The following is a 26042-nucleotide window of genomic DNA, read 5'->3' as shown; positions in this document are numbered from 1 at the left end:
CTTGCTGCTGGTACCAGGAGCTGCCACTCTCTTAGAAACTAAAGCAGGAAGCTTCTTGGTTTCTCCTGCCATCTGATCTCCCACCCATACCTCCTACTGAGAGAATCTAACAGGAATCTAACCGTCCAGGAAGGCTGGAAAATACACGGCCAAGCAGTCCATAACACAGTATAGGAGGCTGGGCTTGGCACTGATGCTAGATAATAAGCAGGTCACTGAAATACACTAATTTGTAAGAATCTGGTGGCACTAGGAGCACCCAGAGAGCTAAGAGAAGAATAAAGAAGAAGCAGATGCAGAGAAATAGAAGTGTTCCATGAAGAAGGGCAAGGTCAGCATTATCAAATGTTACTCAGAAGTCAAGGGAGGACGGGAAAGTGTCCTTAGATTTGGTAATTATGAGATGGGTGACAAATGTGTTGAGAGCAGTTTCAGCGTTGGAGTGGGAGTGGACTCCAGATTGTGGTGGGCTGAGAAGTAAGTGGGAGGTGAGGAAGAAACTGTCAGTGTATATGCTGCAAGTTTGATAGAGAAGAAAAAGAAAGACAGAAGGGGTGGGGGAAGAGGCAGTGAGAAAGATCTAATGTGGCAATTAAGTAATCTTAGAAATCAATCTATGTGAATATGGTCCTTTCAAAATCCATACTCCCTTTTGAGAAACAAATAACAGCAGCCATAACAGCCCCAAACAAAAACACCCCCATGACCTCCTGCATATTCTGAAAAGGGTACATATGTGTGTGTGGGTGTGTGTATGTGTGGTGGGGGTGGGCAGGGTGCCAGGGTTAGGCTGGGCTTGGAAATCATTGTGTTACACTCCAAGAAAAAAAAAGTAGAACATTTTCCTAATGTCTCATCCTTTGTGGATTAATCCGTCAGTAGCTCCTGCGGTGGGGAAGATTCAGCCCTTAGGAAAGTATTGATAGAAAGGAGGTCTATTGACATCACCAGAACTGCTGGTGGAGATAGATGACACACAGCCACCTGGAGTTCTAAACCAGTGGTGAGCAAATATTTTCTGTAAAAGACCCGATAGCAAATCTTTGTTCCTCGGAGTTTTGTTCTTAACCTTTTTACTAAGGAACACTGAAACTTAAATTTCATATAATTTTCATGAGTCACAAAATAGAATTCTTTTGCTTTTTTTTTTTTCAACCATTTACAAATGTAAAAACCGTTCTGAGTTCTTGGGCCATATAAAAATATATGGGCTGACTCTTGCTCAGAAACCACTGTTTGCTGAACATTGTTCCATGTGTGGTCAGAAATGGGATGGGGGACCCAAAATAAACGCACCCTCCAAAGAGCCCCATTCCTTTTTGGGGGTGGCAATTGGTTAATTAATGTATCATGTCCCAGATACAACACTGTTTGGAAGGATGTCTGCAGGAGGAGTGGGCACAGGAGGAAGAGGACTGGTGGGAGGGCTAGGAACAGTTAGAGCAGACCCTGCAACCACTCTGGGTGGAAGGAATGAGGCAAAGGGGGTCCAAGTTCTCCACCGAGAGTACAGTGTAGACAAGTCCAGCATGAGGAGAAATATAACTACCCATCATCAAGATGAAGGCAAGGTTGTGGTTAACTCCTTTCTCTCCCAGAACAAATGGGAACCAGTTCAAACATTTATAACTACCCTTCCCTCTATGTAATCCTCTTCCTGTCAGGACCCTGCAACAACCTCCATTAATACATATCTCAAAAACAGTCTCTCATCAGTTTGGGAAAGTGGGAATTGTGGTCAAGAGAAGGGCAAAGCACCAGTTCTGCATGCCAGTAACTCAGTGTCTTTGGTCATGAGACATGAATGCCTCTGAAAATAAAGGCATCACACCTGTAAACCCAGTAGGTCACAGCTTTCTAACACTCAGCTCTCCATCCCTTCCTAGTCCTGCCCCATCTTCTTTCTATTGACAGACCCAAGTTTCCTGAAAAAGCCATGGGCAACCATCTCTCTACTTTCATACTTTCCATTTAATCCTTAACACTCAACAATGAAGTGGTTCAACATCTTTGTGTTGCTAAATCAAATGGACTCTTTGCAGTCTTGGCAACATTTGACACTGTTGGCCATGCCCTCCTTCCTAAAACGGTCTATTTTTTTTGGCATCCCTGACCGCACTCTCTCCTAGTTTTTCCTCCCACTTCTCTGGCGTCTTGTCACCTTCATGGACTCCTTTTTTCCAGCTACCCCTTAAGTGTTGGTATCCCTGGAGTTTTGTCCTCATCCTCTTTTCTTCTTATACTATACCCCTGCTCTCAATGGCATCTACTCCCACTTGTCTTCCGTTACCATCTATTTGCCGACGTTTTCCAAATTTCCCCCTTCAGCTCAGATCTGGCTCTGATTCCACACCATCCATACACCCAACTGCCTTTAGGTATCTCCACTTGGATGCTGTACAGCAGTTCTAAAACTGTACTCTCCACAAAATAGGGTCCCTCAAGAAATTGTTTAAAATGTAAATTCGATAGTAGCAATTTTTCATTTTTAAATTTATTTCAACACAGATGTAATAAAACACCAAACATGTTTACACAGTAATTTTTATGTAATAATTTATTATATTTAATCAGGTCATTTTTGGTTGTAAGCAACAGAAACCAACTCTAGCTAACTTAACTTTTAAAGGGACGATTTATTGGACGGACAGAGCTAGCTCAGAAAATCAAAAGATGGGTGGAATCAGCTAGGCTCAGGAAGAGGAGCCACAGGGTCCTTAGCAGCAAGGGTTGAGTTGCCATTAATATGCCGCACCTTCAAAGTCCTCTAGCCTCTATCTTTCAAATTTCACGTTGCTGAGAGGGACAATCAGACGGGCTCAGCTTATATCAGGTGTGGACCTCGGGATCAATTAGTGATGGCCAGGTACAATATCACCTCTGTGTCTTAGAGCTATTCCCAGAGAAGCGAGAATTACCACGAACCAACCACCTCAGTATAATTATCTTAAACATACGGCATCCCAGACAACTGTATTAGATCATCTGAGGCATAAACGTGAGGTTAAGTCTGTGCATTAACACTCAGAAAGCATCTCCCAATTAACTGCCCAAGTGATATATGTCATCTACTTGACCTCTGGTCTGTCACAAGTCTTGCCACAAATTCAAAATATACTTATGACCTCAGTGTTGATTAATTATATAATTATAATATTTGTATTCCACTAACTGATTTCCTTTGGATCTATGACTAAGTTTAATTTTTTTTTTTTTTACTATGGAAAATTTCAAACATACACAAAAGAATCTATTAAGCCTCCACGTACTCTTGTTTAAGTTTCAACAATTTTCAACATTCTAAAAGTCTTCCATTTTTGTTTCATCTATTCTCCTGTTCCACACACTTTTTTTTTTTTCTGGAGTATTTAAACAAATTCTATCATTATATTTCACCAGGAAACATTTCTACGGGTATCTATAATGACTTTTTCCTTAATGTAACTACCATCCTATCACCACAAGCACCAAAATTAAAAATGATTGCTTAACTTCCTTTAACCCAATCTGTGTTCATTTTTCCCCCACTATCTCAAAAATGTCTAAGGGTAAGTTTTAAATGAAAAGCAGTCTTGTGGTTTTCAAACTTTGCCTTCATATTTTAAAATTTAGTGAGTTTTCTATTTTACATGATGTCTCATAAACCTCTGTTGAATGTTCAATAATGAATTTTTAGGCAAATTAAGTTCAGGAATTACTACACTGAATGTAGCTCTATCTCAAAATTTACAAAGCTAAACTCACCACCTTCCCTTCCCAGCATGTTTAAGCTCCCGTATTCAAGACCTCAGTGTATAAGTTGACCGTCCACCCAATCAGATGAGTCACAAATACGGCAGTCAACCTTGACAACTTCATCTTCCTCAAACCTTCTCAACCAACTGTTCACCAAGTCCTATCAATTCTACCTCTTCCATATCTCTTTAGTCTGTCCTCCATTCCCACTAGTTCAGGCCCTCATTGGTTTGCTTGTCTTTTTCCTGGATCACTGCAATTTTCTTAGAACTGCTCTTTCCAATCTTATTCTTATTTTCCAGTGCTGCCACAAGGATCTTTTTATTAGGCACATTTGATCACATCATACTTTTGCAAGAAAGCCTTCAATGGCTCTCTACAATCTGCTTTCCTTGGCATGATCCTTAATGATCTGGATCCACTTAACCTATCTCTATACATCATTTGAGATGAAATCTCACCTCCCTCAGGGAGCCTTGGAACCCAGAGTGGAGATGAGTGACTTCTTCAGTATGCTTCCACAGCACTGGCCTGTCCTTACCATCATTTGTATTGTATTATGCTCTTCTGTTTATGTCTGCTTCGGTCACCTCACTTCCACTGCAAGGTCTCAAGGATCTCTTCCTGGTATTTTTCCATTTTCAGCATCTACCAAGAAGGCCCACCAGCAAGTGACTACTCATTGGATGAATAAATGGGCTGTTGGTTACTGAAGGTGTTGAAGCTGGGCCTAGAAGAGCCTTCAAGCATTAGATGAATGATAGGTCATTCCTTCTAACATGGATATTTCAACAGTAAATCTGGGGTTCCCTGGTGGTGCAGTGGTTAGGAATTCACCTGCCAAAGCAGGGGACACGGGTTTGGGCCCCGGTCCAAGAAGATCCCACATGCCTGCCACAGAACAACTAAGCCCATGTGCCACAACTACTGAGCCTGTGCTCTAGAGCCCACAAGCCACAACTACTGAACCCTCGTGCCACAAATACTGAAGTCCGTGGGCCTAGAGCCCGTGCTCTGCAATAAGAGAAACCAACGCAATGAGAAGCCCGCGCACCGCAACAAAGAGTAGCCCCCGCTCACCACAACTAGAGAAAGCCCGCGCGCAGCAACAAAGACCCAACACAGCCAAAAAAAAAACAACAACAGTAAATCTTACCAGGCATGTCTGTGGGCCACTCTACAGACATCTTCACTCCCACTGCCTTCCCTGTGCACCCCACTCATCTTCCCATTTTCTTCCTCCTCCCTGCCACAGCCTAATTCAGAGAGTAAGACTGCCCATCCAGCTCCCACCTTTACCCTCATTCCCAGCTCAGTGATCTCTTCACATCCATATTCATTGTTCCCTTTTAGCTGTATTATTTGAATACAGCAATCCTGTCAACTACACTACAAGGTTGGAATTTATTACTGCCATTATATAAACAAGAAATCTGTGGCTCAACGAGGTTCATTCATTTATTTATTTAGCAAATATTTACTGATTACCCTCTATGTACCTCGTAGTATGCTGGGCACCAGACACCTACATGACCAAACTTATAAGCTAATGAAAACAGAGGCATTAAACAAGTAATCATACGACCCTACGAAACCAAATTGTAAAAGGTACTGTGAAGGAAAAGAACGGAGATCCTTAAGAGACACTAAGTGAAACGGGGAACCTAGTGATATTGATATGGGATCTGAAGGGTGAGTAGGAGTTAGCCAGGCAGAGGGGGAAGAAGAGGAAGGCCCTGAGGCAGGCAAGGAGCTGGCTCCTTCAGGGAGGTGAAGACCTGTGTGGCTGGCATATTATTAGTGAATAAGAGAGCACAGACAGCAGATGAGGCCACAGGCAGGAAGAAGCAAGACCACGTGGGACCTCGTGGTCCACAGCGAGGTTTGCATTCTCCTCTAAGTGTGATTAATTCTAATGCTATGACTTTATTCCTTTTCATTCCATGGGTGAATGTGTGCTGTGATTCCTACCTGACCTACCTCCAGTCTCTCCAAAGCCAATCCATGGTGCACACTGATGCCAAGTAACTTCCTATAAAGGTAGCTCTTCCTTCCCCTCTCAAAACTTAAACAGCTCCCCCCTTTCTATGAGATTCAATCTGAATTACTTGGCCTGGGTTTTTCAGGTTCCCCATACTCTGAATTCTATCCCCAGACTACAAAACTGCTCTCCAATATCAGTAATGATCACCAACAACCTAGTGAGATTTCCCCTTTCTTCATTCTCTCACACCCTCTGCAGGATCTTGTCTCTTCATTCAATCAGAACAGGGGTTTTTGGGAATTCCCTGGCAGTCCAGTGGTTAGGGCTCCGCGCGTTCACTGCCGGGACCCGGGTTCAATCCCTGGACAGGGAACTAAGATCCCGCAAACCGCATGGCGTGGTGAAAAAAAAAAAGAAAAAAAAGAAAAAAAAGAACAGGGTTTCTTAACCTGCAGTCCACATGCCATAAAATTCAGGGGTCCATGAACTTGGATGGAACAAAAAGAGTCACCTTTATTTTTAAGAACATCTAATTAACTGAAACTTAATTTTATGAATGTAGAAAACAAGTCTTTGTAGTACGAGCAGTACCTGTAATGTCATCAATAGAAATCACCATCAATGAATATTTTCATATCATAGCCATCTCAAAATACCTCTACAACTATGAGTTTAGACCTGCAATAAATCATTTTATTTATTGTATTAGTATTCTATTAATAAGGGAACACATTATTACTAGATCATCACACATTTCTTTTAATATTTTGATAACTGTGTATTTTACTTATGCATTTACAAATGTTATTGTCAGACAAGGTCCAAAGGCTCCACCAAACTGCCAAATAAGTGCATGGCACAAACAAGCTTAAAAACTCCTGATTAGTCATTCATTCGATAAACATGAAATCCTCACTGCAGCCCTCTCTTGTTCTGGCTTCCTCATATTATGTTGTTCTGCTTTTCCTTGTTTGATGCTCTTACACTGGTTTCTCTTCCTGTTCTTGCTGTGTGAGGATGCAACCCAGAGCGTGATCTTCAACCCACAACTAAATTGTTCCATACTTCCTCACTTATAAATCTCACCTACTTACCTGCATGACTGATTCAAACTACACCTCAAAGGTGACTTCCAAATCTACCTCAACTAATCTTTTTTTTCCTCGAACTTCAATCTTTGATTTTAAAATACCTGCTGTGGGGCTTCCCTGGTGGCGCAGTGGTTGACAGTCCACCTGCCGATGCAGGGGACCCGGGCTTGTGCCCCGGTCCGGGAAGATCCCACATGCCGCGGAGCGGCTAGGCCCGTGAGCCATGGCCGCTGAGCCTGCGCGTCCGGAGCCTGTCCGCAACGGGAGAGGCCACAGCAGTGAGAGGCCCGCGTACCGCAAAAACAAAAACAAAAACAAAAACAAAAAACCTGCTGTGCCTAACAACCAGAATAACATACCACCCAGAGACAGACTGCCTGGGTTCAGATCCCAACTCTGTACACTTACTAAACACGTAACTGTGAGTAAATTATTTAATATCTCTTGCTTCAGTCGCTTCATTTGAAAAATGGGAGTGATAACAATAGTATCTACTTTATAGGGTTATAAACATTAGAAGAGTTCCTACATGTAAAGCATTTATAATAGGGCCTGAGACATTTCAAAAACTCAATGAATTTTAGCTATCACCAGTCTCACCTCCTTCCAACACGTGGCATTTTTATTTGGTGTTTATTAACAGGTATAGTGATAGCCACTGGGGATATGAAGATAGGATTCCTATCTAATGACATAATTCCAATCAAGCCATTGCTCAAAAAACTTCAGAGGCTCTCCACTAGGTCCAAACTTAACAGCACCGGAAATCATCATACTGCCTCAAATAAATGTAACTTCCAATCTCCTCCGGCTCTACTTCTTGTAGCTTATATTTTACTCGGGCCAGATTGGACTGCAGTGCTCTGTGAAAATGACCTGCTCTGTTCTGTCTTTCCTCACACCATCCCAGTGTCTCAAATGTTTATCTGACAACAATAACTTTGTTTATGATTATTTCCCCAATACTACGCATGGAGCCCCCGCTCCAAACACATACATTACAATCTTACCTAAGTCACATACTTATGTAAACATCAACTTCCTTCAACATTTGCTCACTTTGTGAGCACCTCATATTGGTCAGGTCCTGAGCCAGGAGCTGGGGGCATTTAAAATAAAAACAAAACAAAACAACATGGCCCTGTTCTCAAGATCAAAGTCTAGTAAGGGAGAGAAACATGTGGCATCACATATATGCCATTCACTGTGAAAGGTGCAATCATAAGAGAAAGGGACACCAAGGGATGAGCAGTCAACTCAGTTTGGAAGGCAAGGATAGGCTTTTCAGATGATGGTATTTGGGCTTAGATGGACTGGAGAAAAGCATATTTCATGTAGTGAGAGCAGTATGTGTAAAATACAGTGTAAAACAAAATGATGTATCTGGGGAACAGTTCAATATGGCTGGAATATAGGGCCCAAGAGGAAGTGGCTAGACATGACACTGGAGAGCTGGGCAGACCTCTCTGGCAAGCACAGGAATTTGGACTTTATCACACAGGCAATGAGAAATTAATACGGGGCTTAAACAGTAGCATATGGCTAGAGTTGTATTTTGGAAAGCTCATTCCTGGCAGTATTGTGGCAGAGGCAGAGAGAAAAATCTAGAGCAGCACTGTTCGAGAGAACTTTCTTCAATGATGGAAATGTTCTATAATTTGTGCTATCCAGTATGACGGCCACTAGCCACACATGGCTAATGAGAACTTAAAATGAGGCTAGGGCATCTGAGGAACTAAATTTAAAACAGTATTTAATGTTAAACAGCCACTTGTTGCTACCATAGTGAACAGTGCAGCTTTAGAAATAAGGAAATCAGTTAGGAAGCTGTTGATACAGCTCAGGTGATAGGACTAGGACAGAGTGTGAGTCAATGGCTGTACTAAAGGCACAATGATAAGCCTAGGAGATATAATGTTGTGAGAAAAAGAAATCAAGAATGGCTCCCAGATTCCAGGCTTTTTGATTGAATAGCTGCCATCAGCCTGGATAATACAGACGGAGCAGGTCTAGGGTACATACAGATTGTATCAATTTTGAAAACGTTGAAGTGTCTGAGGATTATCCAAGTGGTAAAATTCAGTAGTGAGTTTCGCTCAGGAGAGTCCTCTGAACTAAAAATACAGATCTGAGAGGCTCTGAGCCACTGAGATTACTTAGAGACGATGAACAGAACTAGAAGCAAACTGAGGCAAAACCCTGGCAAACATCAACAGGGCCGAAGAAGCGTCCACAAAGGAGACCAGAGGAACAGTTGGACTAGCAGGAAAAGTTTTCCCGTTGCGGAAAACAAGTGAGAAGTAGTCACAGAAATCAAGGGTGTAGAGAATTTCAGGAAGGAAGCGTGATCAAATGTCAAATACTTCAGAGAGGTCAAATAAGGTGAGAACTGAAAACTGCTTCCTGACTTTGCCAATTAGGAGGTTCCTGGTGACATTTGCCAGGACAGTTTCAGTAGTGGAAGAAACGAGCTAGAGTGGGGAATGAGGCAGAGAGAGGAACATTAAGATGACAATTTCAGGTCTTGACTGCAGGGGAGCTGAGAGTTAGATAAGCGAGTCCACAAGGGAATACAATATTGATAAGGTTGTCTTTCTTATCTTCTTTTTAGGCTGGGAAACCCGTATTAAGGGATTAAAAATACTAATTGGTAGAAAATGGAGGAGAGCTTCAGAGTAACAGATAAGATTGACCAGGTCAAAAGGAAAATACATTTCTTTAATCCGAAGAGAGGACTTCGAGTACAATGGTGGTAAAGGAACACAGACACGGCCCAGTTTACAGGTGGGAGATGGAAAGCCAAGAACTCTCGCGCAAGCTGGCCTTTCTGTTCCGTTCTGCGGGTGGGGGTGGGGAGTTATGAACTAGAGTGAATATTTGAACCACACTGAGGGTCAAGGGAGGGATTACTGCCCATGAACAAGTAAAAGGTCGCCTTTAGGTGGCAACCATCCCTAGATTAGACTTTTATGGGTTTTATTCAACATGAGCAGAGGGTAAAGCCTTAGAAAAAGCCTAAGTGTTTTAACTCAAATGATCGAGACGAGCCCAGTAAAGAAGTAAAAGTGATCAAAAGGCCGGCAAGTTTTGCAGCAGGCAAAGGAGTCCAGGCTCCGGCAGGTCTCAATAAAGTAAGGAACTCCAGGTAGACTCAAGGGAAATGAGAGGTTAGAAAGCGGCCTAAGACAAAGAGACCGAACAAAACGCCCACACCAACCGCCCGCACCTCCTCTCCCCGCCGCAAGCACAACGAGGGCGGTGACAACACTCCCGTCGTGGAACCACACTACAGCCGGGAAGAGACCCCACCCTGCAAACCCTCACAACTCCAGGTCCAGGCCCCATTCTCCTCCACTGACAACAGCACGGCGGCGCGCGTTCCCACTGCACTCCGGCTCGGGCGTCCCAAGCCGCACCCTCCACCTGCGGTAAAGGAACCGAGGCAGGGCTCCCCCGGCTGCCCCGCGAGGCCGCCCGCAGTGGGGTAAGGCCTGCTGAGGCGGGAGGCCGGTGCGCCGCTCCCGCTTCCGCCCCACCCACCGCGCGCGCTCCGAGCCCCGCCGCGGGAGTTACGGAACCCGCCCTCACGCCTGCGCACTGCTCTCCCCGCGGCCTCCCGCTCTCCTTTCCCCTCCCCCAATCCGGTCGCACCCATGCGCCTGCGCTGTGCACGTTCCCGGGCTGCGGCAGCCATGCTGAACCCGTACGGAGAGGCGAGTGGGGGGGAGAGGGTCGACGATAGCGGGATGGGAAGCCGGGGATATGCAGAAGCAGCGGCATTAGAGTGCTCTGGGTCTGTGGAGAAATGCCTGGGCCATGCGGCCCCCTTGGCCCCTTGAACGACCCCTAGGAACCTACGGAAAACGCCCCCGTGGCGGGGGGGGAGGGAGCGGCTGGCACGTGACCCGGGTCAGCCAATCTGGATGTTGCTGACGTGGCCGCGCGGCCCCGATGCTCTCCCCACCCCCCAGCTCAGTCGGGAAGGGAGGGGCTGGGGGCTACGCCCCCTCCCCCAAAGCAACCTCAGTTTCCGGGGGGGTGACACCCCGGATTACATCCTCCCCCCGCACCAAGACAGGGGGAACATTGGAGCCCCCCTGGAAGGTTCCAGGATCCAGGTGAGACGGGGCCTTTGGCGGGCGGGGGCGTTGTCAGTCATTTAAGTGCCTAACCAATGGTGGGGAGTCCGGGAGGGAGATTCTTGGGGTGCAGAGAAGAATCCTGAGGGTGGGAGGATTTGTCCTTCAAACAGTTTACAGCCAATGGGAGTGTGTAGGGGGGCGAGCAGGAGAGGGCCCCTCGGGTGGGGGAGGGGAATGGCCAACCTCTGTCTCAATACCAATTGGAGGGCAAAGGGGCGTGGGGGCGGTGTTCCCCCCCCATTCCATTCGTCCCCTGGGGGTACAGGAGCTTGGAGCCAGGTGAGAAGGGATCCTTTTGGCGTTTGGAGGGTGGGGTGACCTAGTGGGCTGAGGAGTGGGAGTGGTGACTGTAGTTCTTACTCGTAGATGGGAATGCTGAGAGTTGGCAACCCGGGTTGTAAACTGAGATTGTTCCCAGGCGCCCACTCCCTTTCTCCGCAGAGACTAAGGAGCATTTCTGTGCTTCCTTTGTATCAGTGGTAGGAAGCTGGCAGTCGCCACATGGCACGGTGGAGGTTACACTTCGACTCGCTTATCGAATTTGTGTGCATTCACGTGGACATGACCTGCGGAGCCTTCCGAACAAAACCTTCTTTGCCGCGGCGGGGGTCTTAGCTGAGCATGTGTCTACCCCAGGCTGGGGAGGGCTTGCAGGCTGGAAGCTTGAGGTCCTCTTGGGAGCAGAAACCGGCCCAACCGGCGTCTTGGGAGGTGTTGGAAATCGTGGCCTGAGACAGGAGAGAGTGAGTCTCAGGACCTGGAACGATTTCACAGCTCCCAAGGTTTCGGGTTTCTCCTGGGTGGCGTCTTTTGCCTCCTTCATCCCCTCCCCCATTCCTGAACAGTTCTTTCCTTGTGTATTGCGGGGGAGGGAACGGAAAGGAGAGAAGAGTTACTTTTCCAAATTACTGAGTAGCAGTAGCCTCCCCTGTGACTCATGTAGGGGAAGGGAGAACTGGGAGGGAGCGGAGAGCAGTGATTTTCCGGAATGCAGGGAAATAAGCCAGAGTACTGTCTGGCTGCCCTTTTCCTTTCTAATAAGGCCCTGTATACTCTCGACCTCCTAAATTTTCTTCCCTGGCCGGCCCCTTGATGGGCCTGTGTGCAGACTTGCAAGGCCCCGGGTGGAGAAAGGCAGATTGGGGAGGTTGGGCCATTAGGGGGAGGGGAATGGGGGAGGGGAGAAGGCCTTTGCAAAGTTGCTGTGTCATTGCTCTCTTTGCTGCAGCCACCCGGGCGGGCCCGCGTGTACTTTTGGGGCCGAGGTCTGATCGGAGGTGGGTGGGGGGGGGAGGAGAGAGACTGCTTTCCCCGTGCCCACTACCCCTCCTCCGCAGGGTTTGCCGGACTCGGGTGGTCGAGAATTGATGGCCATTTTAGACACAGTAAGCGAGGTTAGGGTTCCAGGGCCGCTACGGAGGGAGGGTGACCTAGTTGGAGTTCAAGGACCTAGGCCCTCACGAAGCCCTGGGTTTGCGGGGGGAGGGGGCTCTTATATTCCTTAACTTACCTTAATTTCCTTATTCAGATATACATAGTCTGTTTTCTTCCTTGGTAGCCAGAAGAGGGGACGTGGAGAAGGAGAAGGCCCCCCACTAAAGCCCAGGTGGGGGAAATTCTTTCACTCTCCGGTAAGGGGGCGGGGGAGCCCCAGAGGTGGCTTTAGAGATCTTGACCTTGTGCTTTGCCTCTATTCACACTTAGTCTGTAACCCTAATCAGATTACTGTACTAGATTGTGGGAAAAATGTAAGTTGAGTGGGTTGGGGGGAGGGGGCGAAATTGAGTTCCCAAAATGGCTCCTGCCCCTCCTCGGAGGCGGACGGCCCGGGGGGAGGGGGGAGGGGAGAGGAGGGGGAGGGCTAGTCTGAGCCGCAGCCGCCGCCTCCTCCGCTCGCCCTCCTCCCTGGCGCTGACCGATGGACCAGCCGCTCCGTGGGGAGGACTCCGAACCCTGGTGGGGGGGATGGGGGGGTCCTTCCGCCCCCGCGACGCCAGGACCCTTAGAGGGTGTGGGCCTGCCTTCGGGGTGAGGGGAGGGCGGGGAGCGTGGGGAAAGGTCTGAGCTCGCTAGGAGGGGGAGGGCGTTCACCCTGATTCGCCCCTCGCGGGACTTGTTTTTTCCGCTCTGAGCCAGACACCGGAATGAAGTTTGGGGAGGAGGTGGGTTTCATTTTAAAGGGTATATGGGTGCGTTTGGAGATTTTGCTCCCAGTTAAGGGTTGCCGAGGTTTTGTCGAGCAGGCAGATATTTGTATTGGTACCTGAAGGTTTGAGTGGGAGGGATTGGAGAGGTGCTTGGGGTGCAAGTGTTTGGAACGTATTCTGTTTGGTTGCCTTGTTGGTGAAAAGCCTTTAAGAGTTCACAGATGGTAGATTCTGGGGAGAGTTTTGCCTTTGTCTTTCGATTGTTTGGCTTGGGGAAGAAAAGGGAGGATTTTAATTATCAATTCTGTATTTTTGATTGCGGAGAACGGGAACGTTCGGTTCCTTGCTGCGTTTGGGAGCCCTTAGCTGTTTGCCAGTGCCAGGCCGCGGCTTCTAAGATGGCGTCTCCTTCCTCATTTCAGATTCTTCACTGCGGCGGCCTCCTCACTGCCGAGAACAACAAGCCGCGGGCGTCCTGTGACCACACCCCGGCGGGCCCAGGCTGACTACGCCCACGCGGCCGCCTCCAGTCCTGCCAGTCTGGCCAATGGAGGAGCTACAAACGGCACGACCTGCCCGAGCTTGGCAGTCACCAGTCGCACTGGGCTTGGACGCCTGGGAAGACTTTGTTGGAAGGGGAGGCGGGGAGAGGGTGCTGCACCCCTGCCAACCTCGTTCTTTCCCTGGAGTTGCCGAACCACAGCGCAGCCAATTGGCTCGGAGATGTGGCGGGTTGCCGCTTCCCTGTGGGTCTATGCGGCATTCTTCTGCCTGGTGACTAACGCGTTGGAAATGAGGCTTATGACGTCATCGCATCCGCCGACCAATAGAAAACGCTCCCGCGGAGAGGTGTTCCTCCCCCTTCGACTGCGCTTCTTCACGCGCGTGAGCGAGCGCGCGCGCGCGGAGGGGGTGGGGGAAGTCGCGAGCGCGGTGGCGCGCATGAGCGGCGAAGCTCCGCCCCCCTGCCTATATATAAAGGGCTGGCGCGGGGCTCGGCGGCGCCATTTCGCGCTGGAGTGGAGCAGCCTCTAGAACGAGCTGGAGGATTCTGCCTACCTATACAGAGCCTTCGAGTCGTCCTGGGCCGCCATTACAATCCACGTCCATCCGCTTGGAAATGGCCTTCGTCTCGGCCTATGACCGGTCCCGGCGGACAGTACAGACCCCATAGAAGCCCCCGAAGCTCCCCTTTTTCGAGCCCCGCCCAGTCCTCGGAGTCTGTCCACCCCCTCTACTCCGCCCTCAAGAGGATTTCAAAGATGGAGGCGGCGGCTCCCTAAACCACTTTTCGTGTTCATCCGCCTCCATCCGAGATCGAAACGGGACCTCGTCCGCGCCGGACGGTCCTGGCAGGAAGAGGGGATCCTTGCAGACCAACAGCGGGCAATATTGACGACGGTGTCTGGGATCGGGGACTGTCCTGGGGTTTGAAGAGTCCGTCCCCCTTCGCTCGCCCGCCTCAGCTGGGGCCGCCGCCATTTTCTCGCTGTCCGCCTCCTGCGGAGCGCGCCAAGCTGCCGGGAGTTCTCCGAGAAACAGCGGAGGAGACTGCATTCGTGCCGGCCCGGCGGGGGGGGTTGTTGCCTGGAGGGCCGAGGGCAGCGGCCCCCGACCTCCCCCCTTCACTTCCCGGGTTATGCTGGACTGGAAGGTAAGGGGAACCGAGGCCACCCGGACTTTCCGCGGCTGAGGGCAGCGCCGGTTCCCCGTGGTCAAGATGCTGCAAAACGTGACTCCCCACAACAAGTACGTCCCCGCGAACGGCGTGTGGGAAGGGGAGGTTTGCGAGTTGCAGCGCGCGGGTGTGGGGCGTCGGATTCGGAGGGAGTGCGGGACCGAGTGGGGCGCGTTGTTCCGTGGCGCAACTGTTGGCTCGCCGGGCTCGCGCAGGGGGTTGAGCGGCGGTTTGGGACTGAGGCAGTGGCCCAGATCCTGAATATGGAGGGAGCACAGGTTGTCAGTTTATATGTTGTTTCTTCCTCTGTGGTTAGATCTTACCCGAGTCGGGCAGAGGGAGGTGGCGGCAGAATGTAATGGGGAAGGACGCTGGTTGGGGAGCAGGTCCTGCGGGTCGTGGGTTTGGTGTCTAGCGACGGTTTGTCAGGCCTTTTGGGGGAGTGGGTTCGTGGCCGTATCTTGTGCTTTACAGGGTTGCCATGGTGATAGAGCTCGAGGACTGGAAACGGAGATTTCCTGAGTAGGGTAGAAGGTAGAAAGATCACTCTTTCCTAATGATTGGGGTAGGTCATTAAGCTCCTGCTAGTCTTTCGTTGACTGGTGCGGTTTTGTGTTGAGAGTTGTGTGTCTTGTTGCAGAGGATTGGGTTTTTTTGCTGTGTTTTTTTTTTTTTGTTTTTGTGATACAATTGGGAGTTTCATTCAGGGTAGGAGGGTGGAGCTAAGGATTCTCTAGTCCAGCTCTGCGGATGTAAACAATGAGATTTCGGTATAACGTCTTTAGTCTTGGGCCTTGGGAAGCACCTGGTCTCGAGGAGCACCAGAGAGAATGTAAACTTGGTGCATTATTGGCGTTTGATCTTCAGAGTTGATGCTGCAGTGGGAACTGTTAACGGCATCGCAGTTTTTGTTAGGGGTTGCAGGGGAGGTCTGTATCACTTTTATGAGGGAACTTCCTGACCTTGACTGTTCGGACAGCTCTATTTTTTGAGTTCTTCAGAGGGAGGAGACGAATTTGTGAATAATTTCTGGAGGCTGGTAGCTTGGGGTATTCCAGGCTGTGAAGTGTGACAAATGCTCCCTTGTCTGATTTTTTTCTTTTTTTGAGTTGATAGGGTTTTCCGTTAGATGTCTGATCTGTTTGGAGTTAACTATCCAGAGCTTGTGGAGGATGCAGATTCCCTCTGCACAGGTGGATTCTTAAGTGTCTGTTTAATTAGCATTTTATGAAATTTTTCTATTTTGTTTCCTTTTCACCCACTTCTCTCAGGCTCAACCACCATGGCAACCACCAAGTCCCTAGTGAGGAGGAAGCTTGGGGCTTGAGTTTCTCGGCTCCACCCATTTTGCTTAAGTCCCATCCCAATAAGGCTGTGATTCTCAAATGGCTGTGCCTTGTGAGAAATTACCTTGGGCTTTTTCACTTTAAATTTTAAAAACAGATGAAAGAGTCCATCAGACTTGAGAATTCAGAATGTAGGACTAAGAACAGAAGAGGTGGTAGGAAGTAGAAGAACAAAAGCTCCATGGATTGTTTGGATACTGGTTTCATTTTCATAATCTTGACCACCTTTCACTAGATTCCAAGCCTGGATTTATTGAGGGTACGTAGTGTAAATTAGTGTAAATTGTACTCTCTCAAGTTCCACAAGATTATCACATATGGTTTTGTTCCTTGTCTTCACAGGCTCCCTGGGGAGGGGAATGCAGGGTTACTGGGGCTGGGCCCAGAGGCAGCAGCGCCTGGGAAAAGGATTCGAAAGCCCTCCCTGTTATATGAGGGATTCGAGAGCCCCACAATGGCTTCAGTGCCGGCTTTGCAACTAACCCCTGCCAACCCACCACCCCCGGAGGTGTCCAATCCCAAAAAGCCAGGACGGGTTACCAACCAGTTGCAATACCTGCACAAGGTGGTGATGAAGGCTCTGTGGAAACATCAGTTTGCATGGCCCTTCCGGCAGCCTGTGGATGCTGTCAAACTGGGTCTGCCGGTGAGTAGAGAGATTGGAGTGGGGAGCTATGGAAATGAACAAGAATGTGTGTGCGTGGAGGTGGGCTGTCTAGTGTAGCTGCTGCGGCCCCTAGGAGTTCCCATTTCTACCCTGTAGGGCAGATAGCCACCAGATTTCTGGATTCTTGGTCCTTTGTGTTTGATCCAACCGCTTGCTATCTTAGCATCTCTCATTGTGCCCTCCATGTGTCCTTCCTTAACTTTTGTGCCCTGGCTCCATTTTACAGATTCCCACCCCAGGTTGGGAGAGGACCACGGTGGCCAAAATTCTTAGCTTCTTCCTCTCCCTCATGCAGCCCATGGATAGCCAGCCCCAGAGGTAATGTCACAGGATGGGAAGCTTTTCCAGAGTGGGTGGGAGGTGGGTGGTTAGAGAAAGGCAGTAGGGGCCTCCCTATGGGTGATAAGAATCCTGTTCCATTTTTTTCCTATCCCATAGATTTAATTGGGGCCGCAGTTTAGGAGACTTTGTATTCTTGACGCATAGGGGGTGTGTATGTGCGTGTGTGTTGGGGTCGGTAGTTTGCTTAGGAGAACAGGCGTGTTTATCTTTTTGTAGCTCTGACCTACCATTTCTTTTTTTAGGATTATCACAAAATTATAAAGCAGCCTATGGATATGGGTACTATTAAGAGGAGACTTGAAAACAACTATTACTGGGCTGCCTCAGAGTGTATGCAGGATTTTAATACCATGTTCACCAACTGTTATATCTACAACAAGGTGAGTGTTTTTGTGTTGTTAGTAGTTGGGGAGAGACAGTGCATTTTTTATCACTACTTTATCAATGAAAGGTTTAAGTGTTTTACTGTAGGTGTTCTCAGTAGTCAGGATCCTAGAAAGTCTGAGTTCCAAAAGGTACCACTAAAAGCAGTGATGTGGTTTCAGAGATCCAGAGTTAAGAGATGTTTAAATAGAACTCTTTTTATTCTTGTGGATAGTGGCCCTGTTTTTCAGAGAAATCTCCAGAGATCTGAGTAGAGCAGGAACTATTTTTTTTTTTAGTCAGCTCTCATTCTTCTACTTCTGAAATTTATTTCTTTGTTGCATCTTGAGGGGCAGAGTTGGAAGAGAAAAGGGAATTTAATGGCCCAATACAGGTGATTTTCAGTACTTGATGGTGAAGTTGTGTAAGGGGGGTGGTGGTGATGCCTGGGGCTAGGAATTCCTCAGAGAAAAATGGTTTTGCTTGTCTTTTGCTGGCATTTGAACTTTTTCTTTGTGTTTCCTGTAGCCTACTGATGATATTGTCCTGATGGCACAAACGCTGGAAAAGATCTTTCTACAGAAGGTGGCATCAATGCCACAAGAGGAACAAGAGCTTGTGGTGACTATCCCTAAGAACAGCCACAAGAAAGGGGCCAAATTGGCAGGTAGGAAGAGAAGGAGTTTTGCCAATGAAGACCGAAAGATGGGAAAGATAATCAGACTAAACTTTTTTTCTCTCCCCCCACCCCAGCACTCCAGGGCAGTATCACCAGTGCCCATCAGGTGCCTGCTGTCTCTTCTGTGTCTCACACAGCCCTGTATACTCCACCACCTGAGATACCTACCACTGTCCTCAACATTCCCCACCCATCGGTCATCTCTTCGCCCCTTCTCAAGTCCTTGCACTCCGCTGGACCCCCGCTCCTTGCTGTCTCTGCAGCTCCCCCAGCCCAGCCCCTTGCCAAGGTATACATCTGTGGATATCTTTGGGACAATGAGGATGGAAAGGTCTTGAATGGAGTGGACCCAGGGTAAAAGGCTCCTGTCTTGTTTTTCTCTGCAGAAAAAAGGGGTAAAGCGGAAAGCAGATACTACCACCCCTACACCTACAGCTATCCTGGCTCCTGGCTCCCCAGCTAGCCCTCCCGGGGGTCTTGAGCCTAAGGCAGCACGGCTTCCCCCTATGCGTAGAGAGAGTGGCCGCCCTATCAAGCCCCCACGCAAAGACTTGCCTGACTCTCAGCAACAGCACCAAAGCTCCAAGAAAGGAAAGCTGTCGGAACAGTTAAAACACTGCAATGGCATTTTGAAGGAATTACTCTCTAAGAAGCATGCTGCCTATGCCTGGCCTTTCTATAAACCAGTGGACGCTTCTGCTCTTGGCCTGCATGACTACCATGACATCATTAAGCACCCCATGGACCTCAGCACTGTCAAGGTACCCACTGCATGGGGCAGATGGGATACTCAGGCAGTGATTGGAGCCTAGGGATCAATAAAACAGTCACTTTTTCCGGGCACACAGCAGTCTCGGCATTTTATTTTTACAAAATAGTAACGGGGCAGAAGGTCAGGTACTTGTTAGGAGTCCATATTTTCTGGAGTTTGAGACAGTGTGGTGGGTTTTGTGTTCAGAGCATCGCTATTCATCTACAATTAGGTCCTACCTATTGGGAATGTTGGGTTAGGATAGGAAAGTTAAGGGATGGCTGCTTAGTCAGAGGCCACCCACCCTCTCTTTTCACTTAGAAATGATTTTTTTTCCTAGACATAGGTATTTCTTCAACCCACCCAAATTCCTTTGACTTCAAACTTGAGCCCCAGGGCATAGATCCTTAAGGCTACCCCTGCCCCGCCCCGGTACTCTCCAGAGGGCTAGCCTTGCGGTGTCTGGAGCTGGCAGGGAAAGGTGAGTCTTCCTGCCTGTGCAGCTTCTGATGCTGCCTCCTTCTGCAGCGGAAGATGGAGAATCGTGATTACCGGGATGCACAGGAGTTTGCTGCTGACGTGCGGCTTATGTTCTCCAACTGCTATAAGTACAATCCCCCAGACCATGATGTCGTGGCCATGGCACGAAAGTTACAGGTGAGTGTCAAGGTCGGAGTTGGAAGAATAAATGGGTCTGGGGAGAGAAATTTTGCTGTCTGTGGTGCACAACCTCAACATGGGGCTCTCCCAGTCTCTACAGTTGTAAATTGGAGCTGCCATATGGCTGGGTATGATCAGGGCATATCCACTAGCATGGTTTTGAGTCTGCTGTCTCTTTCTAGGATGTATTTGAGTTCCGTTATGCCAAGATGCCAGATGAACCACTGGAACCAGGGCCTTTACCAGTCTCTACTGCCTTGCCCCCTGGCTTGGCCAAATCATCTTCAGAGTCCTCCAGCGAGGAAAGTAGCAGTGAGAGCTCTTCTGAGGAGGAGGAGGAGGAAGATGAGGAGGATGAAGAGGAAGAAGAAGAGAGTGAAAGCTCTGACTCTGAGGAAGAAAGGGCTCATCGCTTGGCTGAACTACAGGAACAGGTATTATTTTAATTTGTCACTGTTCAGTTTACTGGGTGAGGTTTGTGCGCTGTCTTGGCCCTAAATTTTTTTTGTTTCAGTCTTTATTGCTTTACCTATTTATTTTTTCTATTTCACATGATTCTTTTTCCTCTTTAGCTTCGAGCAGTACATGAACAACTGGCTGCCCTGTCCCAAGGCCCGATATCCAAGCCCAAGCGAAAGAGAGAAAAAAAAGAGAAAAAGAAGAAACGGAAGGCAGAGAAGCATCGAGGCCGAGCTGGGGTTGAGGAAGATGACAAAGGGCCTCGGGCACCTCGCCCATCTCAGCCCAAGAAGTCCAAGAAAGCGAGTGGCAGTGGGGCTGGCAGCGCTGCTACCCTAGGCCCTCCTGGCTTTGGACCTTCTGGAGGAAGTAGCACCAAGTGAGTACTATCTAACATGGAAGCAGAGACAGCTCAGTTATGTCTCTAATCTCTCCGGGGAGGATGATTTCTCCCACTCCTTGCAAAGGTTTCTCTAAATCAGGGTCCAGCGAATTTTTTCTGCAAGTGGCCAGGTGATGAAGTAGACTTTTGAAGACTGTAGTCTCTCAAAGCTGCTTGACTCTGACAGTGTAGTCTGCCTACCCCTTCTCTAAACCAGTGAATCTGTGGTTTTTCGTGTTTTCTTCTGTGGTCGGGGGTGGGTTAGTGCTTTAGGGAGCAAAAAAAAAGTGGACCTGTGCCAGCGTACTTATATTTAGTTCTCAAAGTCCGAGATTAATAAAAGTGTTTGACATGTATAGAAGCTCTGCTCCCCTGATACAGTGTCTAGTAGCCCACTCTTTTGCCTTAATGGAAAACAGTTTTTCAGGCATGAAATCCAGGTCACTGGGTTGAATAGTGAGAATATCCCACAATTGACAATTTTCTTTTGCCCGTAGACTCCCCAAAAAGGCCACAAAGACAGCCCCACCTGCCCTGCCTGCAGGCTATGATTCAGAGGAAGAGGAAGAAAGCAGGCCCATGAGTTACGACGAGAAGCGGCAGTTGAGCCTGGACATCAACAAGTTGCCCGGGGAGAAACTGGGTCGAGTTGTACACATAATTCAAGCCAGGGAGCCCTCTTTACGTGACTCAAACCCAGAAGAAATTGAGATTGATTTTGAAACGCTCAAGCCATCCACACTTAGAGAGCTTGAACGCTATGTCCTTTCCTGCCTACGAAAGAAACCTCGGAAGCCCTATAGTGAGTACGAAATGAGGCCCACCAGTTAACTCAGCAAATCCTTGCGAAGTTCTGAGGAGGATTTGTTGCATCTAGAGGGGCAGAGTTAACTCAGTTAACTCAGCAAATCCTCACGAAGTTCTGAGGACAGTGAGAGAAGGATAGTTAGGCATATGCTTGATGGACTTGAGATCATCAGCTCCTGGGATGATAAGGGTTGGATTAGTTGCTTCGCAATGTTCAAGAAAGGAATTTGGCAACAGTAGGGGACAGAGAAACTGGGGTGCTTCTGGCTATCTTAATCCTGGTATATTTGTTTTTCTAGCTATTAAGAAACCTGTGGGAAAGACAAAGGAGGAACTGGCTTTGGAGAAGAAGCGGGAACTAGAAAAGCGGTTACAAGATGTTAGTGGGCAGCTCAATTCTACCAAAAAGCCCCCCAAGAAAGGTGAGTGTTCAGTAAGCCACTGTGAATTCACTACACCCTGCCCTCTTGACTCTTGAAAAATGGAAATCAGACTGAAATAATCTTTAAACTTCAACTTTGTTCTGCAGCGAGTGAAAAAACAGAGACGTCATCGGCACAGCAGGTAGCAGTGTCCCGCCTCAGTGCTTCCAGCTCCAGCTCGGATTCCAGCTCCTCTTCTTCATCTTCCTCTTCTTCAGACACCAGTGATTCAGACTCAGGCTAAGGGGCCAGGCCAGATGGGGCAGGAGGCTCCGCAGGACCGGACCCCTAGACCACCCTGCCCCACCCCTACTCTCCCTTTGCTGTGACACTTCCTCATCTCACCCCCTCCCCCCACTGTAGGAGAGCTGGCTCTGCAGGGGGGAGGAATGCAGGGACAATTACTGAAGGAGGGACATAAATGGACAAAATACAACTGCGTTCCCAGCCCCATGGAGAGTGACCTCTTAGGCATAGAGCCCCTATTCAAAATGACTGTGGTGGGGCAGGGGTAAAGGGTGGGAATGGGCAAAGGCCCTGATACAGGGTTACCTGAGGCCGTAGCTGCCCTGTTCACTTGTAAGGGCCCTGTTTTGAGGTTGTTTGTTCTAATTTATTTTAAGCTAGGTAAGGCCGAGGCAGGGTGGGGCCGTGGTCCCCTCAGCCTCCATGGGGAGGGAGGAAGACGTTCTTTTTTTACGTTGACTTTTTTTTTCTACTCTGTTTTCCCTTTTCCTTCTGCTCCATTTGGGGCCCCTGGGGGTTTCAGTCATCTCCCCATTTGGTCCCCTGGATTGTCTTTTCTTTGTCTGTTGATTCTAACTTGTAAATAAAGAAAATATTATTCAAGTTTTGAGTTTATTACTTTAATGACATATTTTTTTCTAGTGCTTCAAAATGAATGTGATACAATTGAAATTTTGAAGAAAGTACTCTGAGGTGAGGAAAAAGGACCATCCTGTTTTAAATAAACCAGTAGGCTGTTGCTGTAGTGATAGAAGTGCAGATTCCGTTTGTAAAGTGAATCCCCCAAAATAACCTTAAAGTTTGCAATTTGCTCTGGTTTTAGATGAAGAAAACAAAATTCTCTGGCTCATTCATATCTTAACCAAGTTTCAAACTCAAGATTTGGAATAGGCTCAAGTTTTCCTCTGGTGCTGGATATGTGGGTTGTTTCTTGGACACTTAGCAAGATGTGAAAGGGATGGGAGGTAGCCAACAGTAGGTACTTCTTGCATTGGGCATCTGCCTTAAAAAGGCAGTTGTGTCTACTTTTATAATTTGCTGCTTTGGCCTCAAGTTGCACATGTACATAGCTTTGCAAAGTTGGTTAATACAATGCCAGTTCAGAGAATTCCAGTGATCCTTACCAAAATGAAATCACAAGAACTCATTTCCAGGGCTTCCCTGGTGGTGCAGTGGTTGAGGGTCCGTCTGCCGATGCAGGGGACACAGGTTCGTGACCCGGTCCGGGAAGATCCCACGTGCCGCGGAGTGGCTGGACCCGTGAGCCATGGCCTGTGAGCCTGTGCGTCCAGAGCCTGTGATCCGCAGCGGGAGAGGCCACAACAGTGAGAGGCCCGCGTACCACAAAAAAAAAAAAATTTCCAGAAGTCCAACCTTTTGTCGTGCTGTATAGACAGAAGGACTCTATAGTTGAGAAGTATGAGATGTCTGGTTTCTGGAATTTGGGGGGCTTTACACCCTACAAAAGGGGACGGTTTAAAATAATGTGCTGTAGTAGAAAACCTGAATTTTTAAATGGAAGGCTGGGAATGTAAACCTAATGGTTTATTCTGCTGTAACGCTGGAAACAGGTGGAAAGTGGAATATGGTGGAGATGGTAGTGATGATTTTGGAGGTAGCAATAAATTGGGCTCTAGCAGTGACTCTCAACCCTTGTTGCATACTTGGACTCCAGAGCTGCTAAAAGCTTGTAACGGGTTTCTGTCTGAATCCTTGTTTTTGGCCATACCCCGCGACTTGTGTGATCTTAGTTTCCCAACCAGGGCTTGAACCCAGACCTGCAGTGGAAGTGCAGAGTCCTAACCACTGGACTACCAGGGAATTCCCTGAATTCTTAAGTTGAGGCCCAGGCAACGCAAAAGCTCAGAGATGGTAATACCCAAGCAGGGCTGGGAATCACTTGTTACCATTTTGCAAGGCTCTTAGTTTTTTAAAGGGGAGGAGCCCCCTGATTGGGCTTTTCAGCCCACTTAATTGTAGATCTCAGTGAGTGAACTCTTCAACTCCCTTTGAGCTCTGTTCATCTAGAGAAAAGTGATGGAAAGGATTTGGAAAGTTCAGTAGTACTTAAGAGTTGTGGGTGTGGGATAGGATTTATTTAAGTCCAAAGGGATAAATGTTGATTTCAAATAGATGTGTGTCAATCTAACACTATATCTCATTTAAATGGGCATTTAAGGTGTGAGATTAGTTTGGGGAGGAGACCAGGCATACAATCTTGGAAGACTGTCTGTGGCTGCATCCCCTTCTGTTCACGTCATTTAAGTATTTTAAAATTGTGGTTTGGGAAAATAAAGACTTCAACTCTCAGAAGATGAGTTTCTGACATTGTACCTGTGGAGGCAATTTAATATTCCCTATAGACTGAATCCAGAACAGTCTAAGTGCTATAAAAGTAGGTGGCCTGGCTTATTCCCTTGACTGCAGAGCAGGCTGAGACTGGGCAAGAGTGGCTCTGGACCTGGTTTACACCTCCCTCTTTACCACCTCACTAGACAGCTTACAAACGTTCATGGATTTCCTGATGGTAAGTCTGTTGGTGAAGAGTCCTTTCCCTGGTTCCTGACCCTTGAGGTTGCCATTTAGCCCTTTGATTTACCTTTTCCCTTAGTCGAATTTACTGGTCAAAACCTTAGCTGTATCCCATCCTCTCCTTGAGGCATTGTAATAGTTTCAGGAGTCTGATCCCCATTTTGGTTTGAATTATTGTCTTCCAAAGTAACAAGCACAGTCCCCAGCTCAACCAGAAGGAACAATTATGGAATCCTACCGTGGGCAGTATTACCTCCCATGCTCTTTCCAGCTCTTGTAAGCATGGGTTCCACTGTCTCTTTTTTTTTTTTTTTTTTTGCTACCTCTTGCCGTTTGCTCCCCTTTAATGTTTCCATAGTAATCATTAATTCAGAGTTCCTTTGATTGTCTTATTTTTCAATAAACACCATTAATCTAGACGTTGTCAAACTGCTCAGTCAGGAGGTGTGGCAGTGAAGATAAAGGCAAGGCCCTTGCCTTGTCTTTGAATCTTGCTTTATCAGTGCAGTTAGCTCGTGGTGCAGTTACTGGGCTGATTTGCTCTAAGATGAAGGCATGACAGTCTTCCAGATGATTCTTTCTAATTGCACCCAAATGTGTGCACCCCAGTCCAAGCCCTGCCAGCCTTGCTCTTGGATTCTCTCAGCACTATCCTGACTGAAAAGCCCTGCTTCCCTGAGGGGCTCCCAGGACAAGAATCAAACAAAGCTGGTTGGAGTTACTCTCTGAGGCTTGCCAAGAATAACACAGGGGAGGACTCGCTGATCAATGAGAAAAGGACTCCCAGAGAGCCAGGAAGGGGACTGGGAATGGTAGATGGAACTGATATATGATGATTCCATGATCTCCGTCTTTGCTTCTTTCCCCTTTCCTGGATCGTCACCCTAGTTCAAGCTCTGCAGAATCCCACTAGCAGGTCTTGCTGTCCCCATAGTTTACATTCTGGGAGCAGGAAAAGGGGTGACATTAGACAGCAGATCACAGTTTTTAATAAAATTATAAGTTTTAGCAGTGCAATATGCAAAGATCTGTAAAGAATTTAAGAGGGTTCTGATCTGAGAGATTTCTGAGAACTGTTCAGATATATCTGGGAAGGATGAGTAGTGTTTGTGTCAGGGAGGGCGGGAGTGAGCACTGCCAGCAGAAGAAAGTGATGATAGTTCCCTGGTGGTCTAGTGGTTAGGATTCCGGCCTTCCACTGCCGTGGCCTGGTTCAATAACTGGTCAGGGAACTGAGATCCTGCAAGCCATGCAGCATGACTCGAAAAAAAGAAAGGCGCGGCGAACGGCGGCCCGAGAGTAGCGCCCGCGCTGCGGCCCGCGGAACCGCACCGCGACCGCCCGGGCCGGCCCCGAGGAGCGCCCGCCGCCGCCCCGGCCGTCGCGCGCGGACCGAGGAGATGTGGGACATGAGGATTTGGGATATGAATTCATTTGAAAAACCACTTTGGGATTATGAACGTGATTTCTGATGAAACTGGATTGGAATAATTTTCATGATCTTTGTATATTTATATATATATTTTTAATTTTGCATTTGACTTAAAGTGCCATGAGAAAATTTGCATATTGCAAGGTGGTCCTAGCCACCTCCTTGATTTGGGTACTC

The 26042-nt window shown here is 47.9% G+C and overlaps 1 protein-coding gene across 9 annotated transcripts; it reads left to right on the top strand.

Moving 5' to 3' along the window:
* Positions 1 to 10497: 10497 nt before the first annotated feature.
* On the top strand, positions 10498 to 22504 carry BRD2 (bromodomain containing 2). Of its 9 annotated transcripts, XM_067753417.1 has the most exons (14): positions 10499 to 10928; positions 13522 to 14848; positions 16221 to 16382; positions 16466 to 16769; positions 17375 to 17512; positions 18024 to 18162; positions 18249 to 18463; positions 18561 to 18935; positions 19454 to 19582; positions 19768 to 20019; positions 20158 to 20423; positions 20924 to 21228; positions 21533 to 21655; positions 21763 to 22504. In XM_067753417.1, exons 4-14 carry the CDS (start codon positions 16578 to 16580, stop codon positions 21897 to 21899), a joined length of 2271 nt encoding a protein of 756 aa, XP_067609518.1. In that variant the 5' UTR covers positions 10499 to 10928; positions 13522 to 14848; positions 16221 to 16382; positions 16466 to 16577; the 3' UTR covers positions 21900 to 22504. The 9 variants fall into 9 exon arrangements, with proteins under 9 accessions (XP_067609511.1, XP_067609518.1, XP_067609519.1 ...); XM_067753410.1 differs by lacking the exon at positions 16221 to 16382 and having other exon boundaries at positions 10498 to 10928; XM_067753418.1 differs by lacking the exons at positions 16221 to 16382; positions 16466 to 16769 and adding an exon at positions 17017 to 17108.
* The last annotated feature ends 3538 nt before the right edge of the window (positions 22505 to 26042 follow it).

This window comes from Pseudorca crassidens, chromosome 10 (assembly GCF_039906515.1).
Source record: "Pseudorca crassidens isolate mPseCra1 chromosome 10, mPseCra1.hap1, whole genome shotgun sequence".
NCBI classification, from domain to species: Eukaryota; Metazoa; Chordata; class Mammalia; order Artiodactyla; family Delphinidae; genus Pseudorca; species Pseudorca crassidens.
Note: the sequence above shows the minus strand (reverse complement) of the source record. Positions and strands in the feature narration are given on the sequence as shown.

Excerpts from the sequence above, each read along its gene's own strand:
- BRD2 (XM_067753410.1), top strand. The coding sequence starts at position 14,820 with ATGCTGCAAAACGTGACTCCCCACAACAA. Across the intron at positions 16,770-17,374 it reads CTGTCAAACTGGGTCTGCCG|GATTATCACAAAATTATAAA; the intron begins GTGAGTAGAGAG and ends TTCTTTTTTTAG. Across the intron at positions 18,936-19,453 it reads TGGACCTCAGCACTGTCAAG|CGGAAGATGGAGAATCGTGA; the intron begins GTACCCACTGCA and ends CTCCTTCTGCAG.